Genomic DNA, 25,148 nt, shown 5'->3' on the forward strand with positions numbered 1-25,148 from the left:
TCTGGGATACAGAAGTTACCGTAAAACAGTGGAATGAAGAGATACATTTCAGAGACACAGTGTCCAAGAATCAAGACAAAAATGCACACAGTTTATAACCCAAGCATAACATGTTTTCCTTGAGGTTCAGAGTTTTATTTATTTTCAGATCGATAGTTTGTATCCCCTTTCAGGCAAGATTTGACAGCTCACCGCTTTACCCTATTGTTCTTCAGCAGGAATGTTATCAGTTGTTAATGAGGCATGCAGTAATCACATTAGGAGTTCTTTGTTGTTGTTTAGTCGTTTAGTTGTGTCGGACTCTTCGTGACCCCATGGACCATAGCACGCCAGGCACTCCTGTCTTCCACTGCCTCCCGCAGTTTGGTCAAACTCATGTTCGTAGCTTCGAGAACACTGTCCAACCATCTCGTCTTCTGTCGTCCCCTTCTCCTTGTGCCCTCAATCTTTCCCAACATCAGGGTCTTTTCCAGGGAGTCTTCTCTTCTCATGAGGTGGCCAAAGTATTGGAGCCCCAGCTTCACGACCTGTCCTTCCAGTGAGCACTCAGGGCTGATTTCCTTCAGAATGGATAGGTTTGATCTTCTTGCAGTCCATGGGACTCTCAAGAGTCTCCTCCAGCACCATAATTCAAAAGCATCAATTCTTCGGCGATCAGCCTTCTTTATAGTCCAGCTATAAAGGAGTTCTATTGGCGGTTTAATGTTCTATATAAAGGAGTTCTAAATAGGAGTTCTATTGGCGGTTTAATGAGGCGTGCAGAGGGTTCCATTTGGCTGAGGTGGCTCTGCAAGGCTACAAGGAAGTGAATAAGGAAAAAAGGGGGGCTGTAGCTTTGAAAGGCACAGTGATGTTTCAAAAAGCGGTGGTGTTCCCGTCTGCCCCTCTTCCCGCCTCTCTGTAAAGCAAGCAGAGAGAGCCGCTTACGCGGCTCCTGTAACGACGTCTCCTCCTCCTCACAGCCTCACCCACAGGCACTCACAAATGTGACCTCTCCCTTCCTTCCTTCCCTCCCCCCCTCTTCCAACTTGAATAAAGTATTGGGGGTGGGCGGGTAAACCCCACCTTACATGCCGTATCAGCCATTCTCAACCTGTGGGTCCCCAGAATTTGTTGAAATACAACTCCCATTGCCCCTACCTAGCAATATTCCCCCCCTGTTTTCCTCCTCTAAAAACTACTTTTAACTCACCCCACTCCCACCACATGGATGGCAGAGGTCTTGTTCATTCACAATCCCAGCAAACCTTGTGTGCAACTGAAGTGGACCAGGCACTGCAGCTCCTTCCCCTCTCACTGGGCTGCTGCAAGAAAAGGCAACAGAGGAGGAAATGGATGGGTTTGAAGGCTCTTTCCACCTCTCTCCCCTAAGCAAAGGGTGTTTGCAGGGCAGGAGGAGGAGAGCTGGTGGACAGAGGAGGAGGCAGCGAGGGCAGAGGAGGAGTGGGTGGATCTACCATCTCTCCCAGGGGGTGCAGACTCCAGATGCAAGCAAGATGCTTTCTTCTCCATTCAAGGGCCACCCATGTATTCAGAGCAGTCCTTTAAAGATTAAGTCTAAAGTTCCATGGGATTTAATTTCAGGCCACTACTGTGTATACCATGCCAGCCGTAGGAAGGGAGGTGAGACAGGCAGATGGGAGGAATTGTCAATGGTTTTTGAAAATGGGTGGGGGCTCTTGGGAAGGTGGTGCCCAATAGGGTCTTCTACAGGGGCATCAGAATGTCTTGGGCAGGAGAATCCCTGCAGAGGTTTCTGGGACTCCCTTGGCTTCTTCTTCCCTCCCAGGAAGCTGAACCTGCAAACTTGGTCAGCATGGAAGGAGGAAGATGGCCATTTGACCTGGTCAAGCTGTCTCCTGCATTCCTCCCCACAACCTCTGAGCATCCCCTCCCAGGACCCTTGGAGAAATCTGGTGAGTTCCAAGGGAGAGGAGATGGGGGACAGGGATGGGTGGGTGGCGGAGGGAGAAAGTGGGAAAGATGGAGAGGAGACTAAAGGCATGGAGGTCCAGGCAGGAAGAAGGAAGGGGTGAGGCCTTTTCCAAAGCACCTCTTTCTTTCTTGAATCCCTTTCATAAAGTAGTCGGGGCAGATTTTCCTTCTCCAGGCTTTTAAATCTCTGGTGTTTTTTCCATTGCAGGATTAATTGATGATAATGATGTTGCACACCAATCCAGAAAAATGGGTGTATTGGGCTATGGTAATTCTTTCTGTCATTTTTTAATTCATATATTTAAATAGTTTCTGTTACTTTTATTTTTTTCTGAACAGGGTCAGAGTGATACATTCCATCAGCATAAATGTACAGTAAATGCATGCACCACCCCAGTTTACTGGGCTTAAGGACAAAGGACCCGTTATCATGATACACAATTCCTGGGGCAGGAGGCTCTACACATAGGATTGGGCCAGAATTATATGCGAATTGTATAAACCTGCCAAACTTACATACGGGTTGTGTGTGAAAGTGGGTGAGTGGGATAAAAATCATAGTGCCCCTGTAATTCTGCCCATCCATAAACTTACATGGAGATACTGTGGAAAACCTTGTTACAAATTTCAAAATGAGTGCACAAAGCCAACAGAGACTCGCAGGGTCAAAGACTCCACTTTGTCAGACTGCAGCCCACAAAAGCATAGGCCATAATACATTTATGAGCTTTTAAGGGCTGCAAAAGATGAATAAAGAAAAGGACAAGAGACAGTGACGACCAGCAACTTGGATAGCTTGAAAAAAAGTATTAGACTGATGTCTGTGCTCTGCCCTCACGGTTCTAGGCAATAATGCTTCTTAATAATAGTTTCTGGAAAGCACAGGAGGGCAGAAGGCTCTTTTGCTGAAGTCTTGATTGCTGGTTTCCCCCAGTATCTGCTTGGCCGCTGTGAAAACAGGATGCTGGACTGGGTGGGCCTTTGCCCAATTCAGCAGACTCTTCTTAGGTTCTAATATATTGCAATATTTTTACAGTTACATGTGGCATAAGAACACTTCAGTTTTACTTCTTACTCATAGGAGAGACTGCTACTGGAGCCTCAGATCATTTCCTCACTTGAAAACGAAAAAGACAGAGACGTGTTTTATAAGACGGTTCCATCGTAGATCTCTGTTATAAAATGATAGTTCTTTCTTAAGTGTGAATGGAGTGATCATGGGTTTCTCTTGCCATTAAAATTTGGAACATAAAGGGGACAGTGGAGGTGTTAAAATAAGAGAAGGTGCACATGGGGATGACGTGTGTTCAGTTCCTTTGTTGTCTTTCTTGAAACTCTTAACAGGATTCTGTCCCTCCCCCCCACCCCCGCTCCCAAACAGGTGAGGAAGATGACGATCAGGATTCTAAGGAGTCATCTGTGAATTCATTGGGAAGAACAAAGAAACAGTTTAAATGCAGGGAATGTGGAATGTGCTTCAGTCGTAGTGGAACACTTCGAAGACATCAACGAACTCACACAAGGGAGAAACCATTTGAATGTATTGAATGTGGAAAGAGCTTCAGTTATAGTGGAGGCCTTAAAAGACATCAACGAACTCACACAGGGGAGAAGCCGTTTAAATGTATTAAATGTGGAAAGAGCTTCAGTTATAGTGGAGACCTTAGAATACATCAACGAACTCACACAGGAGAGAAGCCGTTTAAATGCATTAAATGTGGAAAGAGCTTCAGTTATAGTGGAGACCTTAGAATACATCAACGAATTCACACGGGGGAGAAACCGTTTAAATGTATTGAATGTGGTAAGAGCTTCAGTTATAGTGGAGGCCTTAGGATACATCAACGAACTCACACAGGGGAGAAACCGTTTAAATGTATTGAATGTGGAAAGAGCTTCGGTTGTAGTCAAGACCTTAGAAGTCATCAACGAACTCACACAGGGGAGAAGCCGTTTAAATGTATTGAATGTGGAAAGAGCTTCAGTCAAAATAGAGACCTTATAATACATCAACGAACTCACACAGGGGAGAAACCGTTTATATGTATTGAATGTGGAAAGAGCTTCAGTTGTAGTGGTGTCCTTAGGATACATCAACGAACTCACACAGGGGAGAAGCTGTTTAAATGTATTGAATGTGGAAAGAGCTTTGGTCATAGTTCAACCCTTAGAATGCACGAACGTACTCACACGGGGGAGAAACCGTTTAAATGTATTGAATGTGATAAGAGCTTCAGTTATAGTGGAGGCCTTAGGATACATCAACGAACTCACGCAGGGGAGAAACCATTTAAATGTATTGAATGTGGAAAGAGCTTCAGTCACAGGGAATACATTAGAATACACCAACGAACTCACACGGGGGAGAAACCGTATAAATGTATTGAATGTGGAAAGAGCTTTGGTCATAGTTCAACCCTTAGAATGCACGAACGAACTCACACGGGGGAGAAACCGTTTAATTGTATTGAATGTGGAAATAGATTCACTCAAAGTGGAGCCCTTAGAATACACCAACGAACTCACACGGGGGAGAAACGGTTTAATTGCATTGAATGTGGAAAGAACTTCAGTCGTAGTGGAGCCCTTAGAATACACCAACGAACTCACACGGGGGAGAAACCGTTTAATTGTATTGAATGTGGAAAGAGCTTCAGTCAATGTGGAGACCTTAGAAAACATCAACAAACTCACACGGGGGAGAAACCATTTAAATGTATTGAATGTGGAAAGAGCTTCAGTCGTTGTGATGCCCTTAGAAAACATCAACGAACTCACACGGGGGAGAAACCGTTTAAATGTATTGAATGTGGAAACAGCTTTGCTCGTAGTTCAACCCTTAGAATGCACGAACGAACTCACACAGGGGAGAAACCGTTTAATTGTATTGAATGTGGAAAGAGCTTCAGTCAAAGTGGAGACCTTAGAAAACATCAACGAACTCACACGGGGGAGAAACCATTTAAATGTATTGAATGTGGAAAGAATTTCAGTTATAGTGGGTACTTTAGAATACACCAACGAACTCACACGGGGGAGAAACCATTTAAATGTATTGAATGTGGAAAGAGCTTCAGTCGTTGTGATGCCCTTAGAAAACACCAACGAACTCACACGGGGGAGAAACTGTTTAATTGTATTGAATGTGGTAAGAGCTTCAGTCATAGTGGAGACCTTAGGAAACATCAGCTAACTCACACAGCGAGAAAGCCACAGATGTAGGGAATGAGGAAAGAGCTTCAGAGGAGTGGAGACCTTAATATTCATGAGCATATATTAATTGTATGGTTGAAGATATTGTTATGGAGAAAATAGTAAAAAATTATTTTAAAAAATATATATTCACTAGTGTCGTTCAGCCCGTTTAGAAAACGGGCGCTAGAGGATATGTGAGAGGAGCAGCGGGGCCGCGGCCTTCCCTCTCTCTCTGCGCTCGGCCGCGGGGCGCACCAGGAATGCAGGTAAACAAACTCGCTCTCCCGTCATGCCCCACAGCTGAGGCCGGCCCCCTGAGGGCGAGGAGCTCAGGACGGGCAGAGGCAAGGGAGGTGAGGCACGCTCGGCCCTGGCTGCTCCCGCTGCTGCTGTTACCGCCTCCGCCTCCTTCCTTCGCCAGAACAATGGAGGCTGGTGACGAAGGTGGCTCCGGGGGTGCCCATGGCTGTTGCGGGGCCGAAGCTGGGGTGGCGGCGGCGGGAGGGGGCGGGGATCCTCTAGGTGCCCATGGAGGCTAGAGCTGGGAGCGGCCCGCTAGAACAGCCTCCAGCGCCGCATGACAGTGTCCTGGGTGCGCGACCGAGATATTGTCTCTGCGTCCAATCCCTGTGTCCCTGGGGCACATGCGCATTAGCGTGGAAAACGGGACACACGGAATCTGGACGCAGAGACACAGGGACTTTATTATATAGGATGAGTGAATTCACACTGGTGAAAAGCCATATAAATGTGTGCTGTGTTCCACTCAAGGTTCACCCTTTACTTCACATCAAGAAACTCATAAAGGGGGAAGTAAATTTTAAATGCATGGAACCCATGTGATGTTCTGGTGCTTGTACTTAAATTTGTATACACACATATATGTATTAAATGTACAAAATAAGTTGCAAGTTGTTGCTAGATAAACAGGGGGAGAGTGAATGTGGAATGCTCAAGGTGTGTGATGAATCTGTTGAGTTTTCACCTCCCCTCTTTACTGCCAAAATATTGGGCTGCAATGGTGGGGGAACAGTAAATAACTGTCAGGGTGCTTAAAACCGCCAGGGCCTTTTCAGCACTGGCTCTGGCCTCGTGGAACGCTCTGACTCATGAGACCAGGTCCTTGCGGGATCTGATTTTTTTCCACAGGGCCTGTAAGACAGAGTTGTTCCTCCTGGCCTTTGGCTTGGAATCAGCCTGATCCCCTCCCCCTTTCCTTTTCCTTCTCTCATTGATCCCCTATTTGGGGACTTCCCTGGCTTTTTTTCTGGCACACATAGGACCAGTGTGGATAGTTGGCCTTGGTGAAGATTTGACGTTTTCTCCCCCCAAACAGTTTTTGATCTGGGCTTCTACTGAAATGAGGCTGCATTTTAAGGTGTACTTTAATCCTGTTTGTAATTTGTATTTTCATCAATTGTTTTTATACCTGATGTTAGCCGCCTTGTTGTTGTTGTTGTTGTTGTTGTTGTTGTTAAAAGGAGACTGTTGTTTCATTAGAATGGGGGGGGAGTCTTTGTGACTCACTTCACGACCTGATTCTTGAATCAGGTCTTTATCCAATCAAAAGTTACAGCATTAGACATTCTCTGATAGATACAATGTTGTTGTTGTTGTTTAGTCGCTTAGTCGTGTCCGACTCTTCGTGACCCCATGGACCATAGCACGCCAGGGACTCCTGTCTTCTACTGCCTCCCGCAGTTTGGTCAAACTCATGTTCGTAGCTTCGAGAGCACTGTCCAACCATTTCGTCCTCTGTCGTCCCCTTCTCCTAGTGCCCTCAATCTTTCCCAACATCAGGGTCTTTTCCAGGGAGTCTTCTCTTCTCATGAGGTGGCCAAAGTATTGGAGCCTCAGCTTCACGATCTGTCCTTCCAGTGAGCACTCAGGGCTGATTTCCTTCAGAATGGATAGGTTTGATCTTCTTGCAGTCCATGGGACTCTCAAGAGTCTCCTCCAGCACCATAATTCAAAAGCATCAATTCTTCGGCGATCAGCCTTCTTTTTGGTCCAGCTCTCACTTCCATACATCACTATTGGGAAAACCATCGTTTTAACTATACGGACTGTAGAATAGTGGGTAAGAAGGATGAAGACACAGCTCTCAAAACAACCAGCTCTTTATTCTAGCTCTGAGTCCAGACAGAACAGTAGCTTAGCCAACTGGCTTATATAGTAGTCAGTAACTTGCAACAGTAACAAACTTCCCCTAGCTACCCAATCCGTGAACAGCACTCTCAATCCTTCATTTGCATGTTGTGGACCTGAGTGAGAACTGCAGCCACAGTGGGCAGGGTAAGAACTGCAGCCATGGTGGCCAGAAGGAGTACTGCAGTTAATACATAACATGGACCTTTGTAGGCAAGGTGATGTCTCTGCTTTTTAAGATGCTGTCTAGGTTTGTCATTGCTTTTCTCCCAAGAAGCAGACGTCTTTTAATTTCGTGACTGCTGTCACCATCTGCAGTGATCAAGGAGCCCAAGAAAGTAAAATCTCTCACTGCCTCCATTTCTTCCCCTTCTATTTGCCAGGAAGTGATGGGACTAGTGGCCATGATCTTGGTTTTTTTTTTTATGTTGAGCTTCAGACCATGTCCTTATTTGGTAATCCTTATCAGCCTATCTCTGTGTGTCTCTGGGTAGTGGGTTTCTGAGTGTATTTACGGGATATGGGGGCTTGGCCTAGATTTATACCCGCTCCTCTGGCTTCCTTGCTTAACATTTTCACTCTCAAAATAGCTTCCCTGAGCACGTTGCCACAGCAGAACTAGACTGAATCTTGCATGTGGAATGGTTGAGGGAACTATGGAAATAGCATGAAAAAAGTAAGACTCTTAGAGAGAAGTTATCACAGCTGTAAGGCATGTGAACATTTCCCTTCCCCTGGATGGGATCTCAGAACTCAAAATGCTGTTTGGATTTGCTTATTACCCATCACCACCCCATTTGCTAGTACAGATCATAAAAGAAGAAGAAGGGGTCCTTTTTCCAGGGTTACTCAATGGTACACAGTCCTGGAACCTCTTTTCCCCAATCTGTTCAAAGTATGACACTTACTGTAACAATTTCATGGTGAGTACATGGTGAGTACTGGCACTATTTATGCTTTAAAAATGAAGCACCGAAAATAGGACACTGCAAAAGATATAGGGTGTTATGAGGGTGCAATAAGCCAGACAGAGTGATCCCTCCCTATATATGTAAACTGAGAGACTTCTGTTCAGGAGATTTCTGTATAAATAACTCCTGAGGTGGAAGTAGGGAATAAGTGAGGTTGGAGTGGAACCATGTTTGCATGAACATCAGAATGTAAAATATGCTCTCCATTTAAATATTTATTAAAATAATTATTCAGTTAACCAGAAGAGTTATTAGGCTTTTTGTTTTTTTGCTGTAAGCTACTTCATACATTGTGGGTCATGGAACCCTTGATCACCGCTCCTTAAAATACAATCTGAACCAAATGGGACTCCTAAATAAATATGAATAGGTCCAGGCTGCACAAAAACTGGTATTTGATACTTCAGCCCACACCCCAGAATAACAGATAGACACCACACTGAGATACAGTGCCTGTTATAAGGTGAAAGATAACATGTATGCAGCAAGTTTACTATGTGCTTTGTGGCGTATGTTTGGGGGCTTTTGTGCTGGTTTAGAAGAAACTTCCTCAACTACAACCCAAATTGTCTTATTTATCTACCACATATTGTCTGCCTCCTAGGTGCAAAACAAGATGGCAGCCCTAATATCTAGACTGGCCCTTTACAGGATCACATTTCATGGCTTTCCAATGAGGCTACATTGAGAAACGTTTATGGACGAGAGAGGCAGTGGTTTTAAAAAAATGTTTTTATTAAATTCTTGGGTACACTCAGAGTCTTTGTTTTCAAGTCACAGCATCCTTCAAACAAGTTAGTCTTATTCAGAATGAGACAGGACTGTTCTAGGCAATATGGGGTTGGGGGTGGGAAGAAAAGTGGGAAGAGAGAGGGAAGGAAAGGGGGGAAGATATCAACATTTCATTTCTATAGTATGTGAGTTTTTGTGTCAGCGTCAGGTAAACGGAGAGACCAGAGGGCCCAAGAGGGGGTTGCAGGATATTCGTCGAAGCAATGCCCAATCTCTCTGGTGTTTTAAGGCAACCCCCAATGGCTGTTCACACATGCGAGGGAGTCATTGCCTGTTGCACTCAACATGTGGCGACAGTGTGTGTGTGTGTGTGTGTGTGTGTGTGTGTCTAAACTCCTGGGAGGCAGAGACCCAAATCTGGACCGAGACAAGGGGATGGCAGACCTCTATCTAGGGATTGATCCAAGCTCCTTTTGCCCATTAACCAAGAAAAGTCATGTCCCCCACAAAAAAAGCTCACCTTGAGATTCTTTTTCCTTTTGCTCTCCAATTTTACAAAGGCAAACTCTTATTATGCAAAGGTGGGTTGCAGAACTTCTAAAAAAGTTTTGCTTAAACAAAATGTGGTGGTTCTCTCTTTGTGAATAAGTGAGGTTCATAGACCACATAATCATAGAGCTAGAAGGGGCCAAGAGGGTCATCTAGTAGAACACTCTGCAATGCAGGAATCTTTGGGGCTCGAACCCACAACCCCAAGAAACTCATGCTCTACCAACTGAACTATCCCAGGACTCAGATCAAATTCAGCTGGTAGGATTGCAAATGATGAATCGGGAACAAAGTTTTTGTATGAATATATAACTTCAAGTTATTATGATGCTTCCAAATGCACTGGTACAAAAAAATTTTCAAATTCAACAAGTGGTGTAATAATAATAATAATAATAATAATAATAATAATAATAATAATTCCCCAGCCACTTTGGGCTGCTTCCAGCAAAATATAAAATCATAATAAGACATCAAACATTAAAAACTTCCTGTTCCTGCTTCTTTGAGAGAAGCTGAAAAATTTAGGATAGATGCTCTATATATCAACTAAGTGACAGGGAACCAGGCAAAGGGCCTTCTCGGTAGTGGTGCCCAGTCTGTGAAACGCCCTCCCAGCAGATGTCAAGAAAATAAACATCTATCAGACTTTTATAAGACATCTGAAGGCAGCTCTGCATGGAGCAGCTTTTAATGTTTGATGTTTCATTGGTTTTAAAAAAATACTCTGTTGGGAGCCTCCCAAGTGGCTGGGGAAACTCAGCCAGAGGAGCGGGTATAAATGACGTGGTGGTGGTTGTATTACTACGCCTAATTGAAGCCGCTGGAGGGGAGAGATACTCTTGGACTCCAATCCTCCTTGCAGGCTTGGCCACCCTGGAGAGACAGTACTGAGATTCCTGCATTGCAGGGGGTTGGACTAGATGACTCTCAGGGTCCCCTTCCATCTCTACGATTCTAAAAGGGTGCGGGACTAGATGGGCTTGATCAAACCAGAAGGCTCTTCCTTCATGCAGACGTGTTTTGTGCATGCAGATGTGTGTGTGTGAGAAGACAGAGAGAGAGGGAAAGAGAGAGAGAGCACCTTCAGGGAGAGGCCCCTATCTTTTCTTTGCAACGAGGATGAACCAGCTGCAACACGCCCACACTTGACCCGCCTTCCCTGCCTGCTCTCTCTCCACCCCGAACCCCAATTCCATGGGTATTGCATTGCATTGCACAACCCTCCCAACGCTTGCTGTACCCCAAGGTGCTTTGCACTCACCCGATTCTTTGCAGGACAAGGGCAGTGCACGACGGCAGAGGGGGCGGATAAACTGTTCTGCTTAAGCCGCGCCCCATTTCCCAAGTCAGTATCGAGCAGCACCCCCTCTCCTCTCTTTCTCAGCTTGCACTCTCTGGCTTTAACCCTTAAGGCAACGAGCGTATGTTCCCTATACTGTACTCGAAGCGCAGGTTCCCTCCCTTATCTCCCCATTGGCTGGGTACTGCAAGGCTTTCCCCCTTACAATTATCCAGCGGAGATATCCTGCCTCCCACGCGGGGGTTCCCATTCCCGCCCCCGCTGCCCAGGGTCGCTACCACCGTCGCCAGGATTTCGGGTGAGTGCAAAGCCAGTGGCGGAGAAGGAGGGAAGGGGCTTTGCAAGGCGGTGGGGGTCCAGGATGGGAAACCTCGGGACTGGGAGAGGCGGCCTGCACAAGTTCCGGCGGGGAGAATAAGAGAATGGAGGAAAGGGAACTGTTTTTTAATGGAGGCCTTGAAAGTGGAGGGGGCATTTCCGCTGTGGAAAGAGAGAAGCTTCCTCCTGCAGGATCTGGTGCAAAGGGAGTTGCATGGAAGGAGGCGGAAAAGGGGAGAGGGTTGGGTATTGCAGACCGGGCTCGCCATAGTAATAATAGTAATAATAATAATAAATTAATGCTATTTCTACCCCGTCCATTGTCTGGGTTTCCACAGCCACTCTGGGGGGCTTCCAACAAAATAAAAAACACCAAAAAGAACATCTAAACATCGAAGTCTTCCATTTTGTAGAGGAGATGGGGACATGGATTGATAGATGGCAGAGGGAGAAAGAGGAAAAGATGGAGAGAACAAAGGCAGTGAGGTCCTGGCAGGAAGAAGGAAGGGGTGAGGCTTTCTCCAAAGCAGCTCCTTGTTTCTTGAACCCCTTTCATAAAGTAGTGGGGGCAGGGCCAGATTTAGGTTTGATGAGGCCCTAAGCTACTGAAGGTAATGGGGTCCTTTATATGTCCAGCTGTCCTTTGTCAAAAACAAATTCTCGCTGTTTTTTGTGTTGCTATATGGTCATTTAGGGACCTAATAGGTATTTAAAACTATTTGCACATAACAAAAGACATATTTTCTCAAAGTTGTTGTTGAACTAAAATATGCTTCTGCGCATCCGAGCGCCGTGGAACCCGGATGTAAATACTTCCGGGTCCGCGGTGGTCGGAAACTGAAGCGGTCGCAAACGGAGGCAGTCGCAAACTGAGGTTTGACTGCATTAATAGTGAAATAATTATTAAACTCTAACTTAAAATGATTTTGTTATTCATAACAACCTTAATAATGCAAACACATTGGCATTTGGCAATAACAAAAGTTCCTTTTAGAGAGAGAGTTTACAAACAATCATGATCTAGTCCTAGAAACTTGCTATAACTTGAAATAATAATAGGTGCAAATATACAATGCAAATTACTAATAATTATAAATAGCTTTATTAATATAAAACTTAAGTGTTATAACCCGTACAATGCAATTGTAGTTAATACAAAGCATTTTTTAATATAGTATCAATATGACCATAGTGGTCCACACTGTTCATTGGGACAGCAGACCTTGAAGATGGTATTTCTAGTAATATTTCGCATTCATAAATAATATCAATACTATACACACATGTACATCAAAAAATTATTTTACAGGGCTAATTATAGTAATGCATCTATCCAATACCCATTCAACTGTATAATTTTATCATGATTCATTGTGTACTGTGTATACAAACCGGACACAAACATGATTACAATACTTTCTTGCCTTTACTAAAGCAAAGTGACTGATGATACCATCAAATGACAAACTGCATAGCTTGTCACTTTCTGAAGTAATACAATTCATCTTGAGACATTGTTGTTCTAAATTCATTTTTTATTCTTTTCAGCTGAGAAATTTATCTTTACAAATGGCAATTTGCAATCATCATACAAAGGAACATTCTCAGAATTTCTTCTACGTTAGTGAATGCTGATTGGACATTGCTGTTGATGTTGTTGTTGTTTAGTCGCTTAGTCGTGTCCGACTCTTCATGACCCCATGGACCAGAGCACTCCAGGCACTCCTTTCTTCCACTGTCTCCCGCAGTTTGGTCAAACTCATGTTAGTAGTTTCGAGAAAACTGTCCTACCATCTCGTCCTCTGCATATAAGTTAAAGAAGCAGGGAGACAATATACAGCCTTGTTGTACTCCTTTCCCAATTTTGAACCAGTCAGTTATTCCATATCCAGTTCTAACTGTTGCTTCTTGTCCCACATAGAGATTTCTCAGGAGACAGATGAGGTGGTCAGGCACTCCCATTTCTTTAAGAACTTGCCATAGTTTGTCCTATATCTTGTGCCCATTTAATCCTTACCGATTTCACCTCCTCATCTTTAGTCTCCCATTCTAACAATAGGTTATATGTTTTCTTTAATAATTGATTATTATCTTCTATTATATATCTCTTTGGAATCTAGATATGGTATAACTAATTTGCTTTTGCTGTGCTCCACACAGTCAAAGGCTTTTTGCATAGTCAATGAAGCAGAAGTAGATGTTTTTCTGGAACTCTCTAGCTTTCTCCATAATCCAGCACATGTTTGCAATTTTTGTCTTTGTGTTTGGATCCTCTGCCCCTCTGAAATCCAGTTTGTACTTCTGTGAGTTCTCGGTCCACATACTGCTTAAGCCTGCCTTGCTAGCGTGTAAAATGAGCACAATTGTGCGGTAGTTGGAGCATTCTTTGGCACTGCCCTTCTTTGGGATTGGGATGTAGACTGATCTTCTCCAATCCTCCGGCCACTTCTGAGTTTTCCAAACTTGCTGACATTTTGAGTGTAGCACCTTAACAGCACCACCTTTTATGATTTTAAATAGTTCCACTGGAATGTCATCACTTTCACCGGCCTGGTTATTAGCAGTGCTTTCTAAGGCCCATTTGACTTCACTCTCCAGGATGTCTGGCTCAAGGTCATCTGTCACACTACTTCTATAACCTATTCTAACAATAACCTATTCTATAACCTATTCTAACAATAGGTTATATGTTTTCTTTAATAATTGATTATTATCTACTATTATATCTCTTTGGAATCTAGATATGGTATAACTAATTCCTTTCTTATCATTTTCCTTGAAGATCTCATTTCGTTGTCAATGTTGCAGCCAGTCATGAACCAAATCTTTTATTTCACCGTAATCTTAAAGTCTTAATTTCCCTTCTCTTTCTATCAATAAATATCTATATGTTGGCCATTTTTCCTCCATATTTATTCTTTTGATTGACATTGCATCTGTTGGGCCACCCACCCGGATGTTTTTTGCTGTAACAAATTTTATATTTTCCCCATGCTTTTAACAATGCTTTCCTAATTATATGATTATGAAATCCTTTATGTATCTTCCCTTTATTATACCATAAATATGCATGCCAACCAGATCTATTATTGTGTCCTTCCAAATCCAATAAATCAATACAGTATTTTCTAATTTGATTCTGCATCCAAGTGATGCAGCTTGCCTCATAATACAATTTTATATTTGGAAGAGTGAACACTCCTCTATCCTATATAAAATTAGAATTAGAATTTTAAATTTTATATTTTATTCTCGGCTTCTTCCCCCTCCAGATAAATTTATATGTTGTTTAGTCGTTTAGTCGTGTCCGACTCTTCGTGACCCCATGGACCATAGCACGCCAGGCACTCCTGTCTTGCACTGCCTCCTGCAGTTTGGTCAAACTCATGTTCGTAGCTTCGAGAACACTGTCCAACCATCTTGTCCTCTGACGTCCCCTTCTCCTAGTGCCCTCAATCTTTCCCAACATCAGGGTCTTTTCCAAAGATTCTTCTTTTCTCCTGAGGTGGCCAAAGTATTGGAGCCTCAGCTTCACGATCTGTCCTTCCAGGGAACACTCAGGGCTGATTTCCTTAAGAATGGATAGGTTTGATCTTCTTGCAGTCCATGGGACTCTCAAGAGTCTCCTCCAGCACCACAATTCAAAAGCATCAATTCTTCGGCGATCAGCCTTCTTGATGGTCCAGCTCTCACTTCCATACATCACTACTGGGAAAACCATAGCTTTAACTATACGGACCTTTGTCGGCAAGGTGATGTCTCTGCTTTTTAAGATGCTGTCTAGGTTTGTCATTGCTTTTCTCCCAAGAAGCAGGCGTCTTTTAATTTCGTGACTGCTGTCACCATCTGCAGTGATCAAGGAGCCCAAGAAGGTGAAATCTCTCACTGCCTCCATTTCTTCCCCTTCTATTTGCCAGGAGGTGATGGGACCAGTGGCCATGATCTTGGTTTTTTTGATGTTGAGCTTCAGACCATATTTTGCGCTCTCCTCTTTCACCCTCATTAAAAGGTTCTTTAATTCCTCCTCGCTTTCTGCCATCAAGGTTGTGTCATCTGCATATCTGAGGTTGTTGATATTTCTTCCGGCAATCTTAATTCCGGTTTGGGATTCATCTAGTCCAGCCTTTCGCATGATGAATTCTGCATATAAGTTAAATAAGCAGGGAGACAATATACAACCTTGTCGTACTCCTTTCCTAATTTTGAACCACTCAGTTGTTCCATATCCAGTTCTAACTGTAGCTTCTTGTCCCACATAGAGATTTCTCAGGAGACAGATGAGGTGATCAGGCACTCCCATTTCTTTAAGAACTTGCCATAGTTTGCTGTGGTCGACACAGTCAAAGGCTTTTGCATAATCAATGAAGCAGAAGTAGACGTTTTTCTGGAACTCTCTAGCTTTCTCCATAATCCAGCGCATGTTTGCTATTTGGTCTCTGGTTCCTCTGCCCTTTCGAAATCCAGCTTGCACTTCTGGGAATTTATATACAGTATATCTTTATATACAGTATATCTTTAAATTTATATACAGTATATCTTTTTGCCATTTATATACAGTATATCTTTTTGCCATTTATTGAAGGAAATTGCATCACTTATTACCGTTACTTATCGTTATCGTGATGAGTAACAAGTAACTAAAGAGTTAACTGTGTACTGTAGCACCTGACCACTGAGGAATATCATGTTACAGAATGTACCAGAAGTGTTTCTGTATGTTGCGGTTGGTTTCGTTTCTGCCTGGGAGACGGTCGCAAGATGTCTGCGCTCTCACCAGGTTGTTTGTTATTTTCTCTCTAGAATAAACTTAAGTAGTTATTAGAACACTTTGGACTCTGTGTGTTCTTAAGAGGCTTTTTATCCAACGGCTATACAAGCTTTCGCTGTGTGAGAAGAAGAACTCTGCTGTGTGTGTTTTACTGCCAGCCCGGTTCTACGGAAGCAGAGAAGCGGAGAGGAAGCGCGCCGGGCGATAATCAGAGGCTCCTAATTGAGTCATAAACAACTCAACGGAGCCCTATACCCGTCACAGGTTATGGGAGATAAGAGGTCTTGAACCTAATCAATCACCAAAGCAATAAAAGGTGATTGCAGCTGTAAAAGCCTTGGAGAAAGCCGGTGTAAAGAGCTAGCTGGGAGAAACCTGTTGTTTTGCAGTCGGCAATCAATAGATGCACTCGCTAGCAGAAAGACCCTGTACCAGAAGGCTGGGATCCGCAGTCTACCCGGAGGAGCAACGTGAGCTATTCTGAGTGAGTACACAGACACGGAGCCCGGGGGTGGACAAGATGGCGGAGCAGCTACAGGAGTCATTTGTCGTGCCGTTCCAGAGGTTGAATGGCGACAACTATGCAGAGTGGAGAGAAAGGGCCAGAATGTGGTTGCTGGGAAAGGATTTGTGGACTTGTGTGTTAAATCCTCCAACCCCTGTCGCTGATAATTCAGCAGCTGAAGCACAGAGGTTTGCAGCAGAAACCAGGAAAGACAATAAGGCTCTATGTGCCATTGCCATGAGCTGCGATGCTACACAACTGCCCTATGTGCAAAATGCTGAAAATGCCAAGCAAGCCTGGGACAGTTTGGCGGATGAGGAACTGAGACGCCAGAAAGAATCGGCTGAGAAGGGGGGCCGTGGGCGCAGAGAAGCCAGTGGGGGTGCAGTAAAAAGCACTGAGGAATCCACTGTGAGTGCGTGCGCAACAAGGCTTTGTTTTCGGTGCCAGGAGCCGGGGCACGTAGCGAGATTTTGCCCAGCTCCGGAAGCAGCCAAGGTCACTCAGCCAGGTGCCAGGCAACCCAGCGGACGTGGTCGTGGGACCAGCCAGCAGCGCCGAGGCAGAGGACGTGGGAAAACTCCAGATAAGCCTGTCAGCCGTCTTTCTGCTGCCTTAGCAACGGTTCGAAACAGAGGACAGGACAGTTTCGCTTTTATTATCGACTCAGGCAGCAGCCATCATCTTGTGCCGCCTTCAGGACAGATCCTGAACTGCAGGCCACTTGAAGATGAAAAGAGCCTGCATCTTGCTGATGGTTCTTCTGGAGCAATTAAAAGCAAGGGTGTTTTTTATATGCAATGCTTAGACACTAACCTTGATGTTTATGTTGTACCAGGCATGGAAAATGGTCTTTTAAGTGTGTCTTGCTTATTGCGTGAGGGCTTTGAAATAAGTTTTGCTAATGGTGTTTGCAAAATTGCCAGAGATGGGGCTGAGCTGGTAAGTGTTACTGTTGGGTCTGATGGTCTGTTTGTCCTAGATGGGAGGGGGCAAGCAGGTGGAAGTAACACTGGTGATGCTCAGGCTAAAAGTGCCAATACCCCAAAGGGCACAGAGGGCGCTATCCATAAGGATTGTATTCATGCTTGGCACAGAAGGTATTGTCATATGTCTTTTCCTTATGTGCAAAAAGCCCCTGATTTTGTCAAAGGTTGCAGGTTCAAGCCATGTCAAAAACACCTGCAATGCCGCGCATGTACGAAAGCGAAGACGAAGAGATGCTCTTATCCTAGGTCTGAGAGGAAGAGCACAAAGCCATTTCAGTTAGTGCATTTGGATATTTCTGGGCCTATGTCAACGTCAAGTTTAGGTGGTTCAAAATATGTTTTGTGTCTTCTGGATGATTTCAGTCATTTTTCCTGGGTCATAACACTGAAAGAGAAGGGGGAGGCTGCCAGAGTGATACAGGAGTGGGTAGCCGAGGTAGAACTACAGTTCTCCGTCACTGTCCAGTGTTTTCAGAGTGACAGGGCGGGAGAGTTTTTGAGTGCAGAACTACAAGGGTTTTTCCGTAGCAAGGGAATTAGGCACAGGAAAACCGCTCCTTTTAGTCCACAGGAGAATGGTTTAGCTGAAAGGAAATTTAGAACGCTGTCTGAACTGGTGGAGGCAACGTTGTTTGATGCAGGACTACCCCAGAAGTTTTGGGGGGAATGCTATAAATTTGTGAATTATTGTTCAAATCGCGCTTTTAATTCAGTTGTGGACAACACACCCTACTACATGTTGTATGGCAAAGTTCCGAAGGTGCACTATTTCAGAACTTTTGGGTGTGAGGCTTGGGTTTTGATTCCAAAGCAGAAGCGCAGAAAGGGAGGATCAAGATCCAGAAAAATGATCTTCTGTGGTTACGAACCAAACTCAAAGGCTTGGAGGTTTGTACCAGCAGAGGGGGACCAAACCCGCGTTCACATTAGCAGGAGTGCTACGTTCTGTGAACAAGAGGGCTGGAGACGCATTCATGCTAACCCCGAAGTTCTTCTTGACTGGTCTTCAGGTTTTGACCAGGAAGAGGAAACTCAGGTAGCTGATGCTGGAGTTCCAGGTGCTGCAGGACCAGATCCAGGTCAGGCAGCTGGTCCAAGTGGTGTAGCTCCTAGGGAAGTGAAGCAAGTAGTCAGAAGCGCACCGACTTCACCCCAGGTCAAGCCTGGGAAGTACAGCAAACGTGGTAGGTCACCCACTTCACCCAAAGCAAGCCCAGAGGGGGCTGTAAAGCGTAGTAGGTCTCTTGACAGTGCTGCTAGTCCGAGAGAGCCACAGTCAGAGACAAGCAGTTCGGATTTAGAGGGGGAAGATGTGGGACCAAGGCGTTCAAAACGCACCACGAAAGGTAAACCACCTGAAAGGTTTACAGCTGTCAGTGTATGGGCGAACCTAGCAGTGTGTGAGCCTGAAAGCTTTGAAGAGGTGCAACAGTTGTCAGTAGAGGAAGCTGGTAAGTGGAAAGTTGCAATGGAGAAAGAGTTGAACTCCATGCAATCTCTTGGTGTGTATAGCCTAACACAGTTGCCAGAAGGCAAGAAAGCAGTCAGTTGTAGGTGGGTCTACAGGCTGAAACCCACAGTGACTGGAGAGCCTCAGTACAAGGCTAGATTAGTGGCTAGAGGTTTTACTCAGAAGAAAGGAATCCACTACACAGATGTCTTTAGTCCGACTTCGAGAGTGGAATCTTTCAGGATGCTTTTAGCGACTGCAGCGCAGAGAGGCCTAGTGGTCAACCATTTTGATGTGGACACCGCTTATTTGAACTCTGACCTCCAGGAGGAGTTGTACATGTTGCCTCCTCCAGGGTTTGAGAGTGACGTGCCAGGTCAGGTGTGGAAGCTGCACAAGTCGATCTACGGTCTGAAGCAATCCGCTAAAAATTGGAATTCATGTCTTGATTCTGTTTTGAAGAGCCTAGGTTTCAGGAAGAGTCTAGCTGACAGTTGTCTGTATCTCAGAGGTGAAGGAGAACAGCAAGAACTGTTGCTTGTCTATGTTGATGACTTGATCTGCTTAGCAAAGAGCCAGATGCAAGTGCAGAAGTTTGCAAAAGAGCTAGGCAAGAGGTTCAAACTCAAGAATCTAGGTGCAGTGAATGTTTATCTAGGTGTGCAGATAGACAGAACTGAGGATGGAAGTTTCTTGCTCAGTCAGAAAGGCAAGATTGAACATTTGCTTGAGAAGTTCAGAATGTCTGATTGTAAAGGGGTCAGAACACCCATGGAGACAAACTTTGTGAAAGAGTCACAAGTGAAGGACAAAGTAGCGTTTGAGAGTCCTGAAGTGTTTCAGTCAGCGCTAGGGAGTCTGTTGTATTTGTCACAATGGAGCAGACCAGATATTGCTTTTGCAGTCAATTTGCTCAGTAGGGAAGCATCGAAACCTAGCGTGCATGCTTGGAATGGCATTAAGAGAGTGCTTAGGTATTTGCAGGAGACCAAAGAGTATTGTTTGGAGATGTCAGCGCAAGGTGAGCCACAACTCACTTGTTTTGCAGATGCTGATTGGGCCAATCAGGAGGACAGGAAGTCAGTGACTGGTTTGGTAGTCAAGTTTGGAAATGCCCTGATTGGTTGGCGGTCGCGCAGGCAAAGCCTAATAGCAATGTCTTCCACGGAAGCCGAATTCTGTGCGTTGTCTGCGACATGCACTGAATTGGAGTACTACAGATGTTTGGTCCAGGAAATCTGGGGTGATTGTAGCCAGCCCATCACTGTTTGGGGCGACAATCAACCATCTTTGAGACTGGCGGAGTCTGGACAGTTCAAAGCCAGAACCAAACATTTAGACATCCGCTTCCGAAACGTATGTCAGAGCATACAGGTAGGCTTGGTGAAGTTGAGGTATTGTCCAAGCCAAAAGAACCTAGCAGATGGGTTCATAAAACCCTTGAGTTTCCAACGGCATGGGGAATTCTGTGAAGGGTTGGTTTGGGGGTAAGTTTGGATACCCGCTATCCCCAGTGTTCAGGTGAGAGGGGGTGTGATGAGTAACAAGTAACTAAAGAGTTAACTGTGTACTGTAGCACCTGACCACTGAGGAATATCATGTTACAGAATGTACCAGAAGTGTTTCTGTATGTTGCGGTTGGTTTCGTTTCTGCCTGGGAGACGGTCGCAAGATGTCTGCGCTCTCACCAGGTTGTTTGTTATTTTCTCTCTAGAATAAACTTAAGTAGTTATTAGAACACTTTGGACTCTGTGTGTTCTTAAGAGGCTTTTTATCCAACGGCTATACAAGCTTTCGCTGTGTGAGAAGAAGAACTCTGCTGTGTGTGTTTTACTGCCAGCCCGGTTCTACGGAAGCAGAGAAGCGGAGAGGAAGCGCGCCGGGCGATAATCAGAGGCTCCTAATTGAGTCATAAACAACTCAATGGAGCCCTATACCCGTCACATACTTATCGTTATCCAGGTGCGGTGAGGGGTTAGCCTAAAGGGCCTGGTCCTGAGTATGAACAAAAGAGTTTCTGGACATTTACCATATACAGTTTTGACACAGTACAAGACAATGGAGCAGATATAGTTATCCGGGTGCGGTGAGTGGATTATAGAGGATGAATAGGGTGTTGAAAGGGAGAGGGTTTTTCCTGATTGTGTATGATGTTGTCGTGTTTAGATACAAAAGATGATTTCCCCGGTGGTTGTCGCCTGACAGGATTTTGGGCGGGTGCAGGAGCTGAACATTTGCATGTACATTTGCCATTCTCTCAACTTCTCTAGCTTTATTTGTTCACTAATAAAATCCCTTTTGCTGTATCAGATGGATCTGTGAGCTCTTATGTAGACAAATTGGGGTGGCCAGTGGGTGGGTATACAGAGAAGTTTACAAAGGAAACAGCAACACATACTTGGGATACAGAGGTTACCGTAAAAAAGTGGAATGAAAGGAAGGTGGAATGAGCAAAGGGTGTTTGCAGGGCAGGAGGAGGAGAGCTGGTGAATAGAGGAGGAGGCAGCGAGGGCAGAGGAGGAGTGGGTGGATCTACAACCTCTCCCAGGGGGTCCAGACTCCAGATGCAAGCAAGGTGCTTTCTTCTACATTCAAGGGCCACCCATGTATTCAGAGCAGTCCTTTTAAGATTAAGTCTAAAGTTCCATGGGATCTACTTTCAGGCCACTACTGTGCATATCATGCCAGCCTTAGGAAGGGAGGTGGGACAGGCAGATGGGAGGAATTGCCAAAGGTGTTTGAAAATGGGTGGGGGCTCTTGGGAAGGTGGGGCCCAATAGGGTCTTCTACAGGGGCATCAGAATGTCTTGGGCAGGAGAATCCCTGCAGAGGTTTCTAATACTCCCTTGGCTTTTTCCTTCCTCCCAGGAAGCTGAACCTGCAAACCTGGTCAGGATGGAAGGAGGAAGATGGACGGTTGACCTGGTCAGGCTGTCTCCCGCATCCCTCCCCACAACCTCTGAGCATCCCCTCCCAGGACCATTGGAGAAAATTGGTGAGTTCCAAGGGAGAGGAGATGGGGACAGGGATGGATGGATGGTGGAGGGAGAAAGAGGAAAAGATGGAGAGGGGAACAAAGTCAGTGAGAACAAAGGAAGTGATGAGGCCTTTTTCCAAAGCACCTTTCTTTTTTTATTTAATCCCTTTCATAAAGTAGTCTGGGCAGATTTTCCTCCTCCAGACTTTTAAATCTCTGGTGTTTTTTCCATTGCAGGATTAATTTATGATAATGATGCTGCACACCAATCCAAAAAAATGGGTGAAGGGGGCTATGGAAATTCTTCCTGTCATTTTTTAATTCATATATTTTAATAGTTTCGGTTACTTTTATTTTTTATGAACAGGGTCAGAGTGATACACTCCACCAGCATAAATGCACAGTAAATGCATGCACCACCCCAGTTTACTGGGCTTAAGGGACAAAGGACCCGTTACCATGATACACAATTCCTGGGGAAGGAGGCTCTACACATTGGATTGGGCCAGAATTATATGTGAAGTGTGTAAACCTGCCAAACTTACAGTGTGTGAAAGTGGGTGAGTGGGATAAAAATCATAGTGCCCCTGTAATTCTGCCCATCCATAAGCTTACATGGAGATACTGTGGAAAACCTTGGTGCAGATTTCAAATTGAGTGCACAAAGCCAACAAAGAGACTCGCAGTGTCAGAAGACTCCACTTTGTCAGACTGCAGCCCACAAAAGCTTAGGACATAATACATTTATGAGCTTTTAAGGGCTACAAAAGATGAGTAAAGAAAAGGACAAGAGACAGTGACGACCAGCAGCTTCTTAATAATAGTTTCTGGAAAGCACAGGAGGGCAGAGGGCTCTTGTGCTGAAATCTTGCTTGCTGGTTTCCAACAGGCATCTCCTTGGCCACTGTGAGAGCAGGATGCTGGACTAGGTGGGCCTTTGCCCAATCCAGCAGGCTCTTCTTAGGTTCTAATAATATTCTACTGTAATGTTTTTACACTTACATGTGGCATGATAACATTTAATTTTTACTTCTTACTCATAGAGGAGACTGCAATTGGAGCCTGAGATCATTTCCTAAATTGAAAAAAAGAGAGACGAAAAAGACAGAGACGTGTTTTATAAGACGGTTCCATCGTAGATCTCTGTTATAAAATGATTGTTCTTCCTTAAGTGTGAATGGAGTGATCATGGGTTTCTCTTGTCATTAAAATTTGGAACATGGAGAGGACAGTGGAGAATGGAGAGGGTGTTAAAATAAGAGAAGGTGCACATGGGGATGACGTGTGTTCAGTTCCTTTCTTGTCTTTCTTGAAAGCCTTAACACGATTCTCTCCCCCCCACCACTCCCAAACAGGTGAGGAGGAGGATGATCAGGATTCTGCGGAGTCATCTGTGAATTCATTGGGAAGAACAAAGAAACAGTTTAAATGCAGGGAATGTGGAATGTGCTACAGTCGTAGTGGAACACTTCGAAGACATCAACGAACTCACACAGGGGAGAAACCATTTAAATGTATTGAATGTGGAAAGAGCTTCAGTCAAAGTGGATCCCTTAGAATACACCAACGAACTCACACGGGGGAGAAACCGTTTAAATGTATTGAATGTGGAAAGAGCTTCAGTCAAAGTGGAGACCTTAGAATACATCAACGAACTCACACAGGGGAGAAACCATTTAAATGTATTGAATGTGGAAAGAGCTTCAGTAGTATTGGCGAGTTTAGAAAACACCAACGAACTCACACGGGGGAGAAACCATTTAAATGTATTGAATGTGGAAAGAGCTTCAGTAGTAGTGAAAACCTTAGAATACATCAACGAACTCACACGGGGGAGAATCCATTTATATGTATTCAATGTGGAAAGAGCTTCAGTTATCATGGAGCCCTTAGAATGCATCAACGAACTCACACAGGGGAGAAACCATTTAAATGTATTCAATGTGGAAAGAACTTCAGTCAAAGTGGAAACCTTAGAAAACATCAACGAACTCACACGGGGGAGAAACCGTTTAATTGCATTCAATGTGGAGAGAGCTTCAGTCGAAGTGGAAGCCTTAGAATACACCAACGAACTCACACAGGGGAGAAACCATTTAAATGTATTGAATGTGGAAAGAGCTACAGTCAAAGTGGAACATTTAGAAGACATCAACGAACTCACGCAGAGGTGAAACCATTTTACTGCATTGAATGTGGAAAGAGCTTTAGTCGCCATGATGCCCTTAGAATACATGAAAAAACTCACATGGGGGAAAACCATTTGAATGTATTGAATGTGGAAAGAGCTTCACTTGTAGTATATACCTTAGAATACACCAACGCACTCACACGGGAGAAACCATTTAAATGTATTGAATGTGGAAAGAGCTTCAATCAAAGTGGAGACCTTAGAATACACCAACGAACTCACACGGGGGAGAAACCATTTAAATGTATTGAATGTGGAAAGAGCTTCCGTAGTAGTTCAAACCTTAGAATACACCAACGAACTCACTCGGGGGAGAAACCATTTAAATGTATTGAATGTGGAAAGAGCTTCAGTCGTAGTGGATCCCTTACAAAACATCAACGAACTCACACAGGAGAAACCATTTAAATGCATTGAATGTGGAGAGAGCAGTCAAAGTGGATACCTTAGAATACACCAATGATCTCACACAGGGAGAAAGCCACAGATGTAGGGAATGTGGAAAGAACTTCAGAGGGATTGGAGACCTTAATATTCATGCGCATATGTTAATTGTATTGTTGAAAATATTGTTATGGAGAAAATAATAAAGAATTATTCACAAATATATATATTTGTGAGTGAATTCACACAGGTGAAAAGCCATATAAATGTATGCAGTGTTCCACTCAGGGTTCACAAATCAAGAAACTCATAAAGGGGGAAGTAAATTTTAAATGCATGGATCCCGTGTGATGTTCTGGTGCTTGTATTTAAATTTGCATACACACATATATGTATTAAAGTAAATAAGGTCACATATACTAAATGTACAAAATAAGTTGCAAGTTGTTGCTAGATAAACAGGGGGAGAGTGAATCTGGAATGCTCAAGGTGTGTGATGAATCTGTTGAGTTTTGACCTCCGCTCTTCACTGCCAAAATGATGGGCTACAATGGTGGGGGAACAGTAAACAATTGTCAGGGTGCTTAAAACTGCCAGGGCCAGGGCCTTTTCAACACTGGCTCCGGCCTGGTGGAACGCTCTGTCTCATGAGACCAGGGCCCCGCGGGATCTGATTTCTTTCCGCAGGGTCTGTAAGACAGAGTTGTTCCTCCTGGCTTTGGGCTTGGAATCA

General features: G+C 44.4%; 1 protein-coding gene and 1 pseudogene across 5 annotated transcripts in view; both read left to right on the forward strand.

The window, feature by feature from the left end:
- Nucleotides 1–8,494, forward strand: part of LOC132591642 (uncharacterized) — a 44,393-nt gene extending 35,899 nt beyond the window's left edge. Inside the window, exons 2-4 of one of the 4 annotated variants that reach the window (XM_060271008.2) lie at nucleotides 1,790–1,916; nucleotides 2,144–2,203; nucleotides 3,317–8,494. In XM_060271008.2, coding sequence (XP_060126991.2) covers nucleotides 1,817–1,916; nucleotides 2,144–2,203; nucleotides 3,317–5,157 — 2,001 coding nt within the window. In that variant the 5' untranslated portion in view covers nucleotides 1,790–1,816 and the 3' untranslated portion in view covers nucleotides 5,158–8,494. The remainder of the gene's footprint in view (nucleotides 1–1,789; nucleotides 1,917–2,143; nucleotides 2,204–3,316) is intronic. The other 3 variants (XM_088662711.1, XM_088662712.1, XM_088662710.1) reach the window with 3 other exon arrangements.
- A 129-nt stretch (nucleotides 8,495–8,623) lies between these two features.
- LOC148687027 (uncharacterized) lies at nucleotides 8,624–24,896 on the forward strand (annotated as a pseudogene). The gene is made up of 4 exons (XR_015948315.1): nucleotides 8,624–11,131; nucleotides 20,826–20,949; nucleotides 21,732–21,858; nucleotides 23,196–24,896. The product of XR_015948315.1 is annotated as an uncharacterized LOC148687027 (transcript).
- The last annotated feature ends 252 nt before the right edge of the window (nucleotides 24,897–25,148 follow it).

This window comes from Zootoca vivipara, chromosome 2 (genome assembly GCF_965207765.1).
Source record: "Zootoca vivipara chromosome 2, rZooViv2.hap1.1, whole genome shotgun sequence".
In the NCBI taxonomy this organism is placed as follows: Eukaryota; Metazoa; Chordata; class Lepidosauria; order Squamata; family Lacertidae; genus Zootoca; species Zootoca vivipara.